Below are 19298 nucleotides of genomic sequence, written 5' to 3' on the forward strand. Positions count from 1 at the left end.
TCAAGAAGACGTAGAAAACCTGACCATTAACTGTAGAAGAGACTGGTAAGGCAGTTAAGCCACTACTAACTAGAAAACGGGGAGGTAGGCCTAAATTGTTTTAGAAGTGAATACTACCCAAATATGAAAATAAAATTCTACCAAAATATTAAAATAGATAATTCCCATATTACATACATTTAAAAACTGGAAAGCTATCAAACTTATTTTACAAGGCTAATACAAGCCAAAAAATCAAAATCAGACAGTTATCCAAAAATAAGCAAACAATACATGGCAAGACCCACAGAGCGTAGTACACATCTTTGCATCCCTAGTGCCTAGAACTGAGCCCTGATGAATGACTGTATTTCACCCAGTTTTTCCTCTGCTATTGTGATATCCATAAATTTCATTCCCTTCTTATTCTGGAAAAGGGGTAACTATAGAATCTATGGAAAGTTCTAAATACTCACATGCTCTCCACTCATCAGGATGTTTAAAAGGAAATGCTAGACCATTATCAATTGCAGCTATTTTAATAAGCGTTTCTTTATCATCAGTCCATTTTGTTTCCTGAAGGGCAGAAAAATAGTCTGTTGATAAAAAAATTTATATGCATATTTCCAAAAGATAATTTATAACAATTATTGAGATTTAAAGACATTTTATCTGAAGAGCTTATAAAAATAAAGTTGCCAGAAGGTACCAATTTACCCTTTAAGGGAAGAGACTGTCTTAAGAATCAGTAAAAACTTCATAATCACTATTTTTTTTTAAATTTGGTATTACAAATTCATGCATTAATAATTTCATTTTTTTCCTCTTTGGGGAAGAGGGCTTGGAATTATCAAGACTTTAAAAAGTGTACTTCGGGATAATTTATTGTTAGATACAGTGCTTAAATGTATGGTATTTGCAAAATATTGATATTTTTAAGATAACAACTTAAAGTTACCTTATTAAAATCAAGTCTTTCCTACGGTCTCATAGAAATAATTAGTTCAAATACAAAATGCTTCTAAATAAAACTCCTCAATGACCATAGCTAAATATAATAAGGTCCAGTAGAAGGAACTTCAAGATACTCTTGATTACAGAATGTAGGCCATTCCTAACTTCTCCATTCTTCTGTAAGGGAAACGAAGACCTCAGGGACAAGAGACTTTTCATGTTAAACAGTACTTCCTATTATCAAAAAATAGAGGGTTGCCATTATTAAGTGGCCTAGATAAAATAACAAGACGTGAAAAAGATAAATTTTAAATTGAAAGTATTAGAGTGAAGGTCCAAGTGATATATGCCAGGTTTGTTCCTGTTAGTTTATATCAAATATCTCGATGAAAATGCACAAAATACTTAAGAGCAAAAGAATAAGGTTTTCAGTAAAATCCAATTGCTTAAGATATACCAATAAAATATATTTAGGAACTGTTATAAATATGAATATTTTTATATGTGTATTTTAAAACCCATTTCTGCTATAACTGCCATTTATTTTTATTTCTATCATTTTTTTCTATTTACAACTTTATGAGGTATAATTTACACACAATAAACTTTACATATTAAAGTGTACAATTTGACAAGCACTGACAGATGTGAAACCACCCAGAAGTTTCCTTGTGTCCCTTAGCAGTCCCCTCCCTCCCTCTACCCCACCCCAGGCAACCATGGCCTGCTTTCTGTCCCTAGGGATTAGTTTGAACATTCTAGATTTTTATATAAAAGGAATCAGACAGTATCTTCCATTTTGTGTAGCTTCTTTCACTTGGCAGGATTTTGAAATTCATTCACATTATTGCGTATATCAAGCTCATTCTTTTTTTATTGCTGAGTACTATGAATATGTAATTTTAAATTTCTTTGATGAACACGGAAAACTACAAACTTTTAAAGTTATGCAACAGCTTTAAGTGATGAGAATACACAGACTGTAAACATTAGAGAAATTTATTTTTAATCGGTTAAAACTTTCTTAAATGTATAAACTGATTTAAACTAGTAAAATTATTCTGAAAATATCTCTCACGTAAATATCTAAAATTTGAACTTGGGTAGTCAAAGTTGATAGGAATGGATCTAAAATCTATCATTCTGATAGTGTTAAGGGTCTTCACAGTCTATTATGTACATGAAAACCAGCTTCTTATAAGCATTAGAAGTATATTTTTTTAAGTTCAATGGCTATAATTCACAGGTAAAGCACATAGGTTCCATTTTAATTGGGTAATTCTGTATTACCTAATCCTGAGTCATAAGGCTCAGAAAGAAGTGAATTAGTAAAATATAAAAAATACTAGAAGCCTTTCTTTATTACATAAAAGCAAAATAAATATGGTGGTTATACAACAAATTTCCAAAGCCCTAAAAAAAGTACTGAGCTGGGCTTCCCTGGTGGCACAGCGGTTGAGAGTCCGCCTGCCGATGCAGGGGGACACGGGTTCGTGCCCCGGTCCGGGAAGATCCCACATGCCGCGGAGTGGCTGGGCCCATGAGCCATGGCCGCTGAGCCTGCGCGTCCGGAGCCTGTGCTCCGCAATGGGAGAGGCCACAACAGTGAGAGGCCCGCGTGTCGCAAAAAGAAAAAAAAAAAAGTACTAAGCTGATATCATTCTTCTATACTAATACAACATAAAAAATAAAACTGCACAGAGGTTTTGAAAATAGAATAAAAAATACAATGTAAACAGGTGAAGGAAAGAAAAAAGAGGATAAAAACAGAAAAAGGAGATAAAAACCAAGGATCTAGGTGAAGGAGAGGATGTGATGAAAAATAACTTAACATCAAGGAATATTTTACAGAAATTGATAGCGTGTGTATGTGTATATACATATATATATTAAAATCTCCTTACCGTAATTTCATCTTCTTGTTTCTGGTTTTCATATCTGATTAACCAATTATCATTTCCCCTGTCTTTCAAAACAAACAAACAAAAAATCTGTTACTTCATTTTTTTATGGATATCATAGTTTAATACCAAGGGGAAAAATTTAGTCATCACTTTTTGAGACCTTTATTTGTTATCTGTAGCATATGGACATATTAAAGGCTCCAATTTAACACATACAGACTAAAAATACTCATAAATGTTAGCTAACATTCATTGAGATTTACTCTGTGCCAGACATTGTTGTAAGTGCTTAACATGTATTAGTTCACTGAATTCTTAAAACCACTCTGTGGTAGGTACAATTACTGTCAAGAACTCTTAAACCAAGGTTATTAAAAAGGATAATTTCTCTTCACCTTGGGAAAAAAAGCATCTACCCCCATTTCCAGGCAAATTCCTGGATAGGCTCTTACCTAATGTCTCTATAGGAGTATTCTAGATTCTACACTAATTTTTAAAAAAATTGAACTATAGTCGATTCGCAATATTGTGTTAGTTTGAGGCGTACAGCACTGATTCAGTTATATATACATATTTTTTTCACATTATTTTCCATTATGGGTTATTACAAGATATTGAATATAATTCCCTATGCTATACAGTAAATCCTTGTTGCTTATCTGTTTTATGTGTGGTAGTTTGTACCTGTTAATCCCATACTCCTAATTTATCCCTCCTTCCTTCCCTCTCCCCTTAGGTAACCGTAAATTTGTTTTCTATGTCTGTGAGTCTGTTTCTGTTTCGTATGTAGCTTCATTTGTACTATTTTTTTGGATTCCACATATAAGTGATATAATATTATTTTTGTCTTTCTCTGTATGATTTACTTCACTAAGTATAATATTCTCTGGGTCCATCCATACTGCTGCAAATGGCAATATCTCATTCTTTTTCATGGCTGAGTAATATTCCATTGGATTCTACACTAATTTTAACATTAACTTAAGACCATATGATTTAATAAAGGTAAATATAAAAAGGTACATAATGCTTCTCCAGAAACTAATATAAATGAGCAAAGATTTTGAACCAGTGGTTCTTAAGCTTCAGGGTGCATGAGAATTACCTGGAGGATTTATTAAAAACACAAACTGCTGGCCTCACATTCAGCAGGTCTGGGCTGGGCTCCCAGAACTGCATTTGTAACAAATGTCCATATAATACTGACCCTGACAGTCCAGGGAACCACTGTCGCAGATTATCTATTATGTTGGCCAAAAAGTTTGTTCGGGTTTTTCCATAAAATGTTACAACATTTCCAATTTCCAACAGGCTTTGTCCTGTTGCCAAGAAACTCCCCTCTCCCGCGGGATAGGAACTGATTGCTGTCACCTGGGCAGGAGCCTGCTCTGAGTCATAATATCCAGTACGAGATTAATTCTGCCTGGGAGAGTTGGTACTACCCCTCTGTTTTCTAAGGAATGTAAAGAAAAAGTGGCCTCAGGGCTTCCCTGGTGGCGCAGTGGTTGAGAGTCCGCCTGCCGATGCAGGGGGCACGGGTTCGTGCTCCGGTCCGGGAAGATCCCACATGCCGCGGAGCGGCTGGGCCCCTGAGCCATGGCCGCTGAGCCTGCGCGTCTGGAGCCTGTGCTCGGTGTCTGGAGCCTGTGCTCGGTGACGAGAGAGGCCACAACAGTGTGAGGCCCGCGTACCGCAAAAAAAAAAAAAAAAAAAAAAAAAAGTGGCCTCAAGACTACTGCAGCAAAATTTTATGTCTTTGATTTGGATAAACAAGAGTTGAATACAATTTGAAAGTTAACAAGATTTGAGTGAACAAATGAGAGAACTTCAGTACCTGTATTTCTGATGAGGTAATCCAAAATAACTAATCTTTCAAACTGTGACTGAAATTGTTTTCTAATATTCTCAGTCAAAGGGTCAGCTTCAAATTTCCTAAGCCAATATTCAGCCTCCTTGTAACCTTCAACAAATAACTGAAAGGAACCAATCTATAATTTTAAGAATTATAGTTAGAAAAGAAAATATAAGAACAAAGAGACTACTTTTTAAAGTTCTCAGCAGTATTGTCATAAAATACTTTACATGAACACAATAAGAAAAATCGAAGTTAACACTAATTTAGATAAGCCACATTTATAAAGAAAACTATTTTTATACACTAATTTAAAATACTCACATAAAGAATACATAGCAAATAAAAAATGCTCAATCCTAGACTTTCAAGGAGCATAGCAGCTATTTTAGGATAACTAAAAAACAAAATACACATGTGCCCTTAAGGTGATATTCTCAACAAGAATGCTGCTTTCTAAAAATATTCATTAACATGAAGTTAATTTTGAAGACCAAATTTTACACCTATCCTGGTTATTTATTTAATAATAGTATAATTTTATCTTACTGAAAAAATACTTCAGGATTCTTTTTACAACATAAGATACAGAAAATGACTTTATTTTTATAGAAGAATGAATTCTTTGACTATGTAGCTTAAAGATCCTGTCATAAATTTTAAAGAAGTAACCAATGAATCACAACCTCTATAGTGGTTTTTTTAAAAAGTCCTTTCCTTGAAGATATGTCTATTTTATAAAGTTTTCTATCGCTAAAATTACTAGTTGTTAATGTTAAACAAGTTTTTAAAGACGGAAATACAAATTTAAATAGCACAGGACACATAGGTAATGGGTAACGTAGCTGGCCTCATAAATATTTACAAACAAATCACTACAAAGAAAACCTATTTAGGACTCCACGCTTTCACTGCCGAGGGCCCAGGCTGGCTCCCTGGTCCAGGAACTAAGATCCCACATGCTGGGCGGTGCAGCCAAAAAAAAGAAATCTATCACTTATCTTAACACTTTATGTTCTTGTTGGCATGAAATTTTAATGATTTCCTAAATGTTTTCTCTAAAGCACTCATAATGAAGTCCTAGTAGTCATAAATACAGAAATAATATCCTTCTTTAGTCACACCTATTTCAGCATATGCAAGGAGTAACAGGCCTTGTAAATTTTTTCAAAACTTCCTGCTTACTTGGAGTACAATACTAAAGACAAGTTAGGATAACCATGCATTTCTACTCAAATTCTTTTATATAGATAAATGCATAGCAACAACAAAACAACAAAATTGCAGGTTAAATATAATTTAAAAATAATAATAATAAAGCCTACTGCTTTTTTCTAGAATGTTTTTCCCATTAACCCTCCCTACCCTTGCTTAGCTAGTTGCTAATCATCCCTTAGGTTTATTTAAAAGTGATAAGAAAAAACAAAATCTAGTATGTATTGAGTAAACTCGGCTACTATCGTTTACTATGTGCCAGGTACTGTATCAAGTACTTGACATATATTTTTCCATTTTATTCTCACAACCCTAAGAGGTAGTTTTTTATTAGCCTCGTTTTACAGAAACTGGGGCTTGGAGAGTAAGGGACTTGCCCAAGGTCTCAGAGCTAACTGGTGGAGAGGGTTGGAATAAAACCTAGGTCTAATTCTCAGCCTGCACTTTCAGCCATTACTTTATAAAGCCTTAGGTGCAGCCTCCTCTTGGCAATTCCCTAGCCCTCCAAAGTGGGTTAAATATCCCTCCTCTACCCTCTCTGAGCTCCCTGCACTTAACCATCCTCAACAGCTTTATCACATTGCGTTGAGACTGCTTGTTACTATAAGCTGTTGAAGATGAGAAAACCGGTTTTACTAATATATATCCACAGTCCACAGCACAGTGCCTAGCGCACAGAGCTCAGGTAATATGTGATGAACTTCGCCCCAAATAAAGCGCATCGCAGTAACTTACCTTAGGAGGAAGTCCTATCCGATGAAATTTTCTACCTACTTTTGGCACTTTCTCTAAAGCATACTTTTTGCCTCTAGATTTTGCACGGTCAATTGCACTGTAGTTAAATGTCTCACTGACGAGCCAAACCACCTAGAGATATACAGTTAAAAAAAATGGCTATTAGAATTTGCATTATAGTATTTCTATGCACATACACCATGGAACTCACTCTAATGCTGTAAATTAGCAAAGTTTAACACTATACTAAATGCTCCTGAGAATCTAAAATAGAAAGGCTAAGGGATTTGGCAAAGTTGGTTAAATGGCACACATGTATTTCTTTCTGAGAGAGGCAGCTAAAATTGGCCAGTGGAAGAAAGAAGTAATAGTCTTGAAATGTAGAATTAGGAATGAACATTTCCAGTAGAACTTCAAGTAAAAATGTATAAAGGTCAGAAAGATAGCAGTCTTCTGAGCATATCAGTTATCTCTACCTTCAAAAGAATTTCTAGATTTTTTTCTGCTTTCTAAATGCTAGTTCTTTCTCCTCTTTTCGTCAGCATCATCTAAGCTCACCTGAGCAAGAGATACTCCCTTGGATACTTTGTGGATCTACACTAGAATCAATTTACTAGTCATTTGTGACTCTGGATTACAAAAAAAGGGGCTCAACTTTAGGCTCTGGCATGACGAATAATACTAAAGTGTTCACAGAGAAGTGGGCTGTAAATGAGAAGTACATGATTAAAAACAATTTCTGCTTTACCCTTGTTTTTGGTACAATGCCCAGATGAAGCTTTTCATCCACAAGGGAGGCACCAGCTTCGGAAAGGTATCCCTGATTAGGAAGCAGGCAGCCTCTGCCAAAGCAGCAAGGGCAGCAGACCTTATGAACGTATTTGGTCCATTTTGGATTCAGGTGACCATAAGGCTCTTCCGATTTGGGTTTAAACACACCAATAATGTTCTATAGGGGAAAACAAAAGTAGAAATTTTATTAGACTTTTAAGACAGAGAGATCATAATCCATAAAACGCATTCTGATCATTTTCTACTTCTTCCCACCACAAATTTGGGCATCACTCTTAACTATTAAGAGGTTTAATACCAATAACAGTTTTATACGCATTCTCATTCAACAATCTAAAATCAATAATCCTTTGGGCTAATGGTTTTCAAACCGTGCTCTGAGAAATTCTAGGGAAGGTGAGAGAAGAGGGGAGGGCAGGGCTCTAAGACCCCATCCACTGATTTCACCCATTTTATGTACTGGACTTCCTAGTTAAGAAGGGGTTCCACTGATTTTAAAATGTTTGAAAACCACTGACCTAGGTCAAACAGTGTTATTATTCAATATCTATTAAATACCCCAATTCTATGTTTATTTATTGTCTACTTTCCTAGTAGATGTGTATTCTAAAAGGGCAGGCACTTTCTCTGTTAGGGCTATATCCTAAGTACTGTGTACCTGGTACACAGTAGACATTCAAGTATCTGTTAAATGAATAAATCCAATGACAAAAAGTCATCTCTAAGATACAAAGGAAATGATAGGATATAGTGACATCTATGCTGTCAGATTCTCCTACCTTAAATTTTTTTTCAGTTATTTCTTTATGAACCGATTTTTAAATAAATTCTCTCCTCTTAAAAAAAATTGCTCATGTATGTCTAAAAGTCTATAATCATTATTACTGGTCTGATAAAATACATTAATATTAAATTTAGAAGCTGAATTATCCTTAGACAAGAAATAAAAATCTTACTATAAGTATATAACTGTTTTATAATGCAATAAAGTCTGAGTCACTAATAAAAAAGTCAAGAACAAATTAAGAAATCAAGCTTGGAATAAAGACAGAGAGATTGACATTACCTACATATATATATTTAAATCTCAAAAAACCCTATGTTTTAAAATATAACTTCAGTCTTTGCAAAAAATATTTGGGTGGAATTATAATCTTTTTTCCTCCTGAAAAAGAGAACTGCTGGCTATGCATCACTCAGAAAGCTTTTAGAAATAATACAGATTTTTGAAAAATTCTAGACTAAGTGGAACAAAGTCCCATATCAACTTCTCTTTTCTGCCTTAGAATTATACTTTGGCTCATTTCACTTTGTCACATTCCAACGCCTTCAAACTTCAGACTGCCCAGGCTCCTTCTCTGGTACAATGCTGGAAAAAATATTCTGAGGGTAAAATAAAACTCTGCTTGGTTACTGTACGGTAAGCACTTGTGAATATAAACCCAACGAATCTACAGCTAAATGTGAATATTCAATAAATACTTGAAACCGAATATTAAAATAATAAAACAGGGGCTTCCCTGGTGGCGCAGTGGTTGAGAGTCCGCCTGCCGATGCAGGGGACATGGGTTTGTGCCCCGGTCTGGGAAGATCCCACGTACCGCGGAGCGGCTAGGCTCGTGAGCCATGGCCGCTGAGCCTGCGCGTCCGGAGCCTGTGCTCCGCAACAGGAGAGGCCACAACAGTGAGAGGCCCGCGTATCGCAAAAAAATAAATAAATAAAATAATAATAATAATACAGAAAACTATGGCTTAAAATGAATAGCTCAATTTTTAAGCAGTAGAGTGCTTTAGTTAATAGTAAACTGACCTTTATTTCTGAAAAGAAGGTGTAATCAGATTTATTAGGAAAATATCTTCAGAAACTCACAATGACTTCACATTTAAATTAGTGTTTTCCAAAATGTCTGTTATATATAGTAGGTCTGTGAAATTCTCACCCTCTTAGGATCCTTCACGAAGTAACTTCCACTTGAACCTTGAGAGATTCTTTCTGGATAAACTCCAAATTCTATTGCTTGTTCTGCTTTCAATATAACATCAGCAAATTCTGGATCATCCAAGAATGTATTCAACTCTGAAGAACCAACAATTATTGCATTAAGAAAAATCAATGTTAAATAGAATGCTAAGAAGAAGAAAGACCAGCTCTGAGAATGCTCACAATATGGACCTGTAATACTGGATTAGATTATTAGCACTAAAACATTTAGGTACAGAAAAATGTAATTAAGTATTGTTTGGGCTGGTTTGATGCTTTTTTTTTTTTCCTCTAACCCCACTTCAAGCTATGACACGTGATAAACAAGATCTCCTATACTGAAATAATCACGCTAATGCCTTGTGTTAACTTGAACTCCTCCCTCCCAGTGTTTTTGTTCTTCATCCCACCTCAGCCTCCGACAGCAGTCATACCTCAGATCTGTCATCACTAATACCTGCAATCTCTCCCTACTTTTCACTTTAGGCATCTTTTATTTTTCCTAGTTCACTCCCTCTGGCACCCTGAGTCCAGAAATTCTTCCATCCCACTAGGACGTTCAAAGCACCCATCTACCATATACTGTTCAAGGGTCTTCACCCACTTTGTGTCCCTACTTCCCTCCTTGGCCAGCATAAATTATGGTTAATCATCAAAAAATCACTCTCTTCCTCCCACCCCTCATCATGGTTACCTGGAAAAATCCCAATCCTGGATAAACCCAACTGTCTGCCTATGACTATGCCTATGCCTGGACAGCTAAACTTGACTAGATAAACACAATGCCTGGTGTCTCCCCTTAAATTCATCACCACAGTCCTCAGGTGGGCCCTTCATGTTGCCATGGGAGCATACTACATTCCTGTTAAAGACTCAATGCTTGTGTCCCTCAAAACACTCAAAGCCTTAACCCCTAATGTGATCATACAGGGAGTGGGGTCTTTGGTAGGTAATTAGGTTTAGATGAGGGTGGGGACCCCATGATGGGATTAGGCCATGTGAGGACACAGTGAGAAGGTTGCCATCTGCAAGCCAAGAAGAGAGCCCTTAGCAAGAACCTGATCATGCTGGCACCCTGATCTTGGATTTCCCAGCCTCCAGAACTGTGAGAAATAAATATCTGTTGTTTAAGCCACTCCAGCTAGGGTATGTCATTATAACGGCCTAAACTAGGATGACTCCCCTAATACACAGACTCTCCCACTCTTCTGGACAACTATCTCATACCCTCCCCTCTCCTCAAATTCCCAACACCTCTTTCCTCTCAGCAGATGATCTTCCTATTTCAAGGAGAAAAGAGAAGCAAGCAGAAAAAACTATCATCAGCCCTCAGCACCGTATCTACCCATCCACAACCTCTGCCTCCCGCCTATTACTATAGATGGATGATCCAAGCCCTAAGATCAACTCCTCCACTTTTTATACTCGACCTCTCTCTTCCTGACTACTCCAGGACATTTCTTCTGCAATTCTTTCCTGTATCAATATTTCCCTCTCTATTGGATCATTTTTACCACCATACAAAGCATGGTGTAATTTTTCTCATCTTAAATCTCTCTTAGCCTCCAAAGTCCCCCTAGACACCCCCCCCCCATTTCTTTGCTCCCTTTTATAGCAGAAGACTTCTATAATTATATTTACCATCTCCAATTTTTCTTCTCCCACTCTCTTTTGAACCCATTTCAATCACGCTTCTGACCTGACCACTCCATTGATATAATTTTTGTCAGGGTCCACAGTAACATCCACATTGCTAAACCCAACCTCAGAACTGATCTTCCTTGACCAACACCATCATTTCACCCTGTCGATCACTCCCTCCTCCTGAAAACACTTTCTTCACTTGGCTTCCAAGACGCCACTTCTCCAAGTCGTCCTTCCATTTCATTAGTTCCTCTTTTTCAGTCTTCTGTGGGCTCATTTTCATCTCCCTGATCACTTAACTTTGGAATGCCCAGGTTCAGTTCATGGCCCTCTTCTCTCCCTCATCAGCACTGATGGCTCCCTGATTTATATCTCAAGCCTGGACTTCTGCCCTGAACCCCAGACTATTATACTCAGCTTCTCCATTTGGATGTTTAGTAGACAGTTCAAACTTTACTGCCTCAAACTCAATTCTTCATTTCCTCTCAACTGCTTCACTCCCAGTATTCCCTGTGTTAGTTACTGGCAACTCCAAATCTTCTAGGCGCTCTTGCAAAAAACCTTGGAATCCATGATCTCACACCCTCACCCCCCCACAGCCAACAGCAAGCTGTGTAGCTCTACCTTAAATGAATATCCAGAACTTAACCACCTCTTACCACCTCCATTCCTTCCATGTGATTCAAGTCACTATCAACTCTAGCCTAGATTGTTACAAGAGTCTCCTAACTGATCTCTCTACACTCAACAGTGAAGGTATGGTAATCCTTTTCAAACGTAAGTCAGGGAATTCCCTGGTGGTCCAGTGGTTAGGACTCAGCACTTTCACTCACAGGGCCGCCCAGTGGTTCTCCATCTCACTTGAAGAAAAACTCTAAGTTCTTATATTGGCCCCCAAGACCCTACCCAATCTCCCCTAACCTCCACTTTATTTTTCTGGTTAGCACTTATCACCTGACATATTATATAACTTATTTATTTTGTGAGCTCCAAGAAGACAAGGATTCTCTCACTGCTATATACCCAGAACTTTTATAGTTCCTGGAACATAAAAGGCATTCAATAAACACTTGCAGAGTTAATCATTTAAAGTGGTAGACAAGCCAAAAATTATTCACATTTTATTCTGAAAGGCATTTAAGTGCTATTACACATCAATCTTATGAAAATTCAAACTATAAACTTTCCTTAATTTAAAATTTCCCTTAATTCAGACATAAATAAAACAATTATTTACTAATTTTTAAAAGTTTATGCTGAGAAAAATACTACAAAAAGGGCCCTTGGGCATATTTAACCTACTTAAAAGAATAAATAATCCAAGTACCTTAGTCATGTCTATACAATTGATATACTATTTCCAGATCTATTCCATGAAAATTCTTAAGAATGAAGGGAGAAACTTTGTCTTTCTTGTTCACTGTGCATCCCTAGCCCCTGGAAGAGGGATTGGCATTCAGTGGGTTCTTCATAAGCATTTAAATGAATAAATGAAGTATTATTTGTGTGGCAGAATATGCCAATAATAATTATCATTAGTCAAATGATATTTCTTCTAGATCAGGGCTCTTAACAAGAAAGAACTTGAAAAGCTATTTATTTCAACTTTGCTCACAGTACTGATGTACTTTTCATAATACATCACCAGCAGGTGGTCTCTGGACCAATGTTTAAACACTTTCAAAGACAGATCACTCCTTTTTCCATACTTTTTGTGTTTGTTTGAAAACAAATATAAACTTCTTTCTTTTTCAGAAATAGGTTTCCTGTAGTTTCACCCAATGTCCCAGACCTGCCATCTGGAGCAAAACAAAAGTCTACTTACTCCTCTCTTCCCAGGGATAGCCCTTCAAATAGCTGAAGATCATTTCATGCTCTCCTAAGTCTCCTCTATTCTCCGCCTCCTTCCATATGGAAGTATTTTCAGGCTTTTCAGCATCCGAGTTGCCCTCCTGTTTCATGCTTCAGTTTTCAATGTGCCACTTTAAAATATGGTCTCCAGAATCAAGCAACCCATTGCAGAGAATAGAGATATCTCTCAGTCTTGATACTATACCAAAATAAGAAGCACTCAAGTATTACAATCGTTGTTTAGGAGTCCTGTCATACTAATTCATGTTGAAATGGCTAAACTCTTGGACCCCTTTTGGTCTCTCCCATCCTGTACTTGAGCAATTCTTTTGGAAACTATGTGCAGACTTTGACATTACTATTAGATGTTATCAAATTGCTTTATGGGTTAAGCTTTATGAGTTCATCATAGAATCTGCCTTTGTTACTCTCATGGAGCCCAGGATCATACTCTGAATACTTAATAATTCAGCTTCAACCAAAATCAGATCAGAACGATTCCTAAAAAATCAGCCTGGATGTTCTCAATCTCTTTTTCTTTAACTTGTCCCTTTAATGAGCAACTCTTTTGGATAAATGAGATTATCTCCCTACATGAAAACTGGCATTCTTTGAAAATGGTCTGGATTTACCATCACAATCCAGAAAGGCACTTAAAAGACAACTGGTCCTACCTAACTACTGCCAGAAAAAAAAAAAAAAAAAAAAAAAGACTATATATCAACTATTCTAAAAATCAAAGTAATTATTTTTTAGTAATTTTTCTGATTCATAACTCACAATTACATTCTACAACTTTCTTCATTTTATTTACCTAAATGTGTATTTAGCAATGAGTTTAACTTGGAGAACACACCCTAAAGTTACACTTCAAGATAAATGTGCCATGGAGATTTGGTTTGAAGGTTTGTTGTCATTGTTTGGTTTGATTTTTAATAGCTGAGGGCTTAATTAGCTATATCTTCTTTAAATTTTGTTCAGTTAAAATTACTTTCTCCCTTTTAAGAAATAAACTATGAGATTTTTATTTGTCCCTGTATCAAAAAAATTCCAATTTTCTGAGGAGCATGTGAGTTCTATCTCTGTATACTCTCTTTGGCACTCCTCCAAGAAGCAGTGGCCTTCTAGTCAAGTTCCAGTCCTATTCAAACTCCACACTTTTCACAAGGCATCCAGCCCACCCTCCGAACCTTTGTCCATGCTGTTCTGATGTATATGCCAAGTTTCCTTTCTATGGCTAATTCTTATCCATCCTTCAACTTCATCTGATCACCTTGCAATGCTATAACAAAATGATCTATGTTCCAGGAGGGCAGAGAGCTTTGTTTTGTCCTGTGATATATGCCAAGTGCTTAAAACTGTACCTGGCACATGGTAAACCCTCAATAAATTTGCGAATTATTTATTAACAAACCCTTAACCACACTTAAGGGTTACAGCTGATCCTCTGATAAGCAGAAATTGAAAATGGATTAAGAGAACCCCTTATATAACCGCTTATATTTAGTTTTATATAAGTGTGCATGGTAACTTATCAAGCTCTCATTTTAAATAAATAAATCAAAATGAACTCTTCCTCACCTAAGGGTTGGGAATATATCTTACCCATTGGCCAGAATATTTTCTAAAAAGAAAAGTAGCTGGCTCACAAGTTTGGCAATCTGACCCAAACTGGAACCCTCAGGGGTTCCAGTGCTATTCATCCTCAAGTCTCAAATTGGATGCTATTTCCTCTGCTAAATCTTCCCTGGCCCCTAAATCCAGGGTATGGCTCTATGGAAGCCTTGGCTTTCCCCATCCAAGCACATATATCCTCTGTTAGAACTGTTTGTTTTAATTGACTCTTTCCTTCATGAGGTTATAAGGTTGCATGGGGACAAGGCTCGTGACTGGACATCCATTTGATATCTGGCCACCACTGTTTCCCCAAGGCCTCAATTTCCACTGGCACCCCACAGACACTGAAACATTTGCTGAATGATGGATCTCTGCAATAAATGGAAAACGAGAATAAGTGTATTCTAATTATTGGTTGAGGAATAATCTCCAACACACTGCTGCTCACTCCCTTTCAAAAGTTCAGCTTTGGAGGATTGTCAAGATCCACGGGATATCCACTCTTCTAATACCTTCCTCTAAATTAAGCCAGACTATCAGGATCTCGAATCTAGACCCAGCAATACTGATAACACCACCCACTAGAATTACTTCTACTGAAATGAACTTCAGGGAAGTTGTAAGCAACACTCCTGTGAAAGTCATCACTTTTATTACCAAGATATTACTCAGCATATAATCTCTTCTCCAAGAGAATACATGACAGTTTATCCTTGGCCAGTTTTGTTTTGGTTCAAATAACTAGTCTGTTTTAACTTTATGGACAGAGTGATTGTGTTTCTCTCAAGTTGGCTGCTCGGTAATCTTAAATATCAAATTTGTGGGCTGCCTGTATCGAGTGTGTGATGTTAATTTTGTGTACTCTTATTCCGGCCCCCATCTTATTTATTTCATTGCTCTTATTTCCCATTCTCATATTTCTTCCTTACTTTTAAATGATTTTATTTTGTTCGTACATTTATAAGCCACCATGAATCATTAAATGGCTTCTAAACACACACTTTCTTTTACTTTAGAAGCTGTTTGCGAATTCTAACACCATTCTCTAATTGCCAGGCTCTCCAACAAAATTGATAAGTGCCTCTGGTTTATATTAACCGGGACCTTCACTTCACCTCTCTGTGCTTCCTTAAAATGAAAATAAATAAAAAATAGTGTTCACATCCATAGGGTTCGTTATAAATTAATATATGTGAAGCACATAGAACTATGCCCTCTGCACGTACTAACTGTTTTGTGGGTATTAACTATTATCATCTTTACTACTATTCAACTCACTGATTAAAATGACAACTGGAACAAGGAATGCCACTAATCCTTTTGACATTGATCCAACCACACTATGTTTATGCAGGTTCTAGACTTTGTCACATGTCTTGTTCAAGTAAAGATAACAGACATATGACATTCTTCCACTGGGTAAAGTACATAAAGCTCCTGCTTACATAAAATAGTTAAGCATCATAAATGTTAATATTAATCTAAAGGCAAGAATATCTTGGAACTAGAGAGGTGGCTTCATGGAAATTGGATGGTAAAGGACAAAGCAAGTTAATGGACTCAAAAAATAACTAAACTTAATCATCTAGTTAAATTAATCATGAACTTTCTAGAAGAATGGTTTGAAATTTTAAAAATAGTTTTTACAGTTCAAAACTGTTTTTAAATCCATTAAAAATAAGACCTCCATAATAAGTAAACAAAAGTTAACAATTATTTTATAACACTTGGGGATCTACAGCAAAATGGAAAAACTGTAGGACATGAAAAAACTAGGTTCAGTCTGGCTTTTCCACTTCCTGGACCTTGACCTTGGCTTACCTCTGAAGTTCTATCAACTACTAGTTATTACAGTTTTCATTCATTTTCAGTCTTCACACTCAGGATGGGGGTAAATAACTAACTTGCTGTGATATTGTGAGAATTAATGAAATATACAAAAAAAAAGATCTTAGCAAACTGTAAACTGTGATATAAGTAAGTTACTGCCATTCAAAAGGTTGGAATTCTCTTTAATAATCCATTTGTATTCAAATATTATACTCTATCTCCACTTTGACTTTCTCTAGCCTTAATATCATTTGTTTACAAAACCTCACCTTCATAGAATAAATGCATTTTTAAGGTTTTAGGCTCTTTTAAAATCTAGCTACACAGGTAACTTTGGGTAGAAAAAGGCAAGCTAGCCGCACAAATCTTAGTTACTTCACAGACCAGTTTCTAGGTAATATACACCCATATTATCAATGTAGCTGGGTGAATGTGGATCCATTTGTGATTTGATTGCAAATGCATATTTGTTTGTTCTGTTAAATGTTGTACTGTCAATGCATCCCAAAGCTAACATAAGGGTAGCTAGCCGATCTGTATATTAGACAGGTGTGTTAAAGCTTTATTCATTAAAGTCTGCTTCCCTTGGGCTGCTCTGATTTATTTACTCTAGAATATTTGACCATAAATTCAACTACAACTAGAATAACCTACTCTATCCAGAATTCTTTAAATCGTAGAAGCCCCATTACTGTACTAATAGCAGGACATGTAAAATCTAACCACTCCAGAAAAACTTAAGCAGCATTAATGAAAACTACATTTTCTGTGCCGTTTCTTTAAGCTCACAGGTGGAATGAAACTCCAGGCACAATGCACACATCTCATCATTTAAACCATCCTTACCACCAGCAAGTAGGTGTTATCATGGCCATTTTACAAACTAGCCTGTCTCAGCTCTACCTAGGACTCTTACAAGCCTATTCTATTTTACTATCAAATTAGCCTTATTCGACTCGATCATGGCAAAAAATTCGATTTATTAATAAATATCAATGCCTGCAGTCACATACCTTTCAACATTATTTCAATTATCCTCTCTTTCACCTGAAGCTGTCAGTCTGCTTAACAGTGAAAAATTTTTTTCTTTTTTTTTTAAAGTATAAAGATAGAAATGACTCAAGAAAGGAAACTTTGCAAGAGAGAGAGCAGGTACAGAAATTCAACTGCTTCTGCGCCCTCTGGCTAATGTTACAGTAACAATATTTAACTTCAAAAGTTTTTGAAACGTGTCCTAGTGGCAACCGGATATTCTTGCTCTCTATCTCTCGGCTGTCATCCACCTTGCAAGTTCACCAACTTTCCTGGTAGCTCAGGGTTCTTAACCCCAAACTCAAGTCCAAACTTGACCAAACAACTTACGTCATTTTACAGTGTTAACTTTTCCAAAAGTTTAGGCTCACTCTTAGGGGAGGCCTCAAGGATCAGTGTTTAATGACAACCCCGGGCCTCAGGTGAAGCAGCCTATAGCCCCTGGAAAAGGTGCGAGTAAACGGGGGAGCAGGAAACAAAGGCGAGGTGTCCAAGGTGTGCCCAGCGGCTGACCCCTCGGCCTGTGCGCCGGACCTCATGCCCGGCGAAGAGCCTTTCCTACTAGGCAAGGGCTAGCGGGAGACAGCGAAAGAAGCCGGGGGTAGGGACCCAAGGAGGGGCTTGAATGGGGGGCTGAGCGGCGGCGGCGACAGGCGCACTGGCAGGGCGCCGGGGAAGGGAAAAGCCAGATCGCACCTGAACCCACGGGGTGGTTCCGGTCCAGGTTGGTGGGCGAGCTCCGCAGGCACCCCAAACTCAGGGAAGAGAAGAAAGACGCATCCCTGGGCAGCAGCAGCAGTTCCCGGTCACTGGCCTGGTTAGGGGAGGCCGCGCCCTCCTCCCCGACAGCTTTCTCCAGCCGCACGGCGCCCCCCGGAGCGCCCTTCTGCGGCTGGGCCCAGGCGATCCGCGGCAGCAGCGGCTCCCGCTCCTCGTCCTCCTCATCCTCCTCCTCCAGGCTCCCGCCGCCCGCGGACGCCTGCCGCCCGGGCTCGGAGGGCTCCGCCATGGCCTCCCTCTGTGCCTTCCGCGCTGAGACCGACTCAGAGAGGCGAGGCGTCCGGATCTGGCCTCGGCATCGCGGGGAACCGGCGCCGCTGGGTCTGACCGAAAGCACCTCTCTAGCGTGTGGTCCCGCTCGGCGCCCGCCCGGCAGTTGCCCCGCCCGGCCGCCGGCCGAGCTCCACCTCGCGCCCGTCCCGCGCCTGCGCGGAAGGGCCGGGGCGGCTGAGATGGCGGGGCGGGGGGAGCGCGGGGCGCGGGGCGGGGCCGCCACTTGCCTACTAGGGGCCGGGAAGACGCCGGGAGGGCCTGACTTTACTCCTCGTTGAGCGAAGGGGTCGAAGTTAACTTACTTCTGCAGAGGTGCCCCTCTCCAGCCCCAATCGGCCTCTCCCTCCCCTGCAGAATTCTCATAGAGTTTACCACAATCTATACCTGTATATTTCTTTGTATGACCATGTAACATGTTTCCCCCACTAGAAGTCCACGAGAGCCAGGACCTTGTCACTTTTTCAAACATCCCTGATTTTGGTATTTTGCATTTTCTCTTTTTTTTTCTACTGACTAATATGGTCAGAAGTTTATAAAAATTTTAAATTTTTTCAAAAAGCCATCTATGGTTCCATTGATTATTTATTCTCTGGTTTATTGACTTTTGTTCTTTATTATTTCCTTCTTCCTACTTAACTGGAATTTGATTTACTCTTCTAGCTGATTAGAGTAGAAGATTACATTACTGATTCTGGACTTTTCTATTTTTTTCATATAAGCATTTAAAGCTATGCATTTCCCTCTAAGCACTGCATTATCTGCATTTCACAAGTTTTAATATGTTGTGCTTTCATTTTCATTCAGTACAGAGTAGTTTTAAATTTCCCTTATTGTTTCTTCTTTGACTCACTTTTTTGAA

At 38.1% G+C, this 19298-nt stretch overlaps 1 protein-coding gene across 1 annotated transcript in view; it reads right to left on the bottom strand.

Moving 5' to 3' along the window:
• Positions 1-18497, bottom strand: part of PI4K2B (phosphatidylinositol 4-kinase type 2 beta) — a 33236-nt gene extending 14739 nt beyond the window's left edge. Inside the window, exons 1-7 of the mRNA XM_082653503.1 lie at positions 18083-18497; positions 9372-9508; positions 7388-7588; positions 6640-6771; positions 4672-4825; positions 2838-2899; positions 456-555 (exon numbers count right to left, since the gene is read on the bottom strand). Of these exons, the coding sequence (XP_082509629.1) occupies positions 456-555; positions 2838-2899; positions 4672-4825; positions 6640-6771; positions 7388-7588; positions 9372-9508; positions 18083-18395 (1099 nt within the window). The 5' untranslated portion in view covers positions 18396-18497. The remainder of the gene's footprint in view (positions 1-455; positions 556-2837; positions 2900-4671; positions 4826-6639; positions 6772-7387; positions 7589-9371; positions 9509-18082) is intronic.
• Positions 18498-19298: the final 801 nt, after the last annotated feature.

This window comes from Grampus griseus, assembly GCF_964374135.1.
Source record: "Grampus griseus genome assembly, chromosome: 4".
Lineage (NCBI taxonomy): Eukaryota > Metazoa > Chordata > Mammalia > Artiodactyla > Delphinidae > Grampus > Grampus griseus.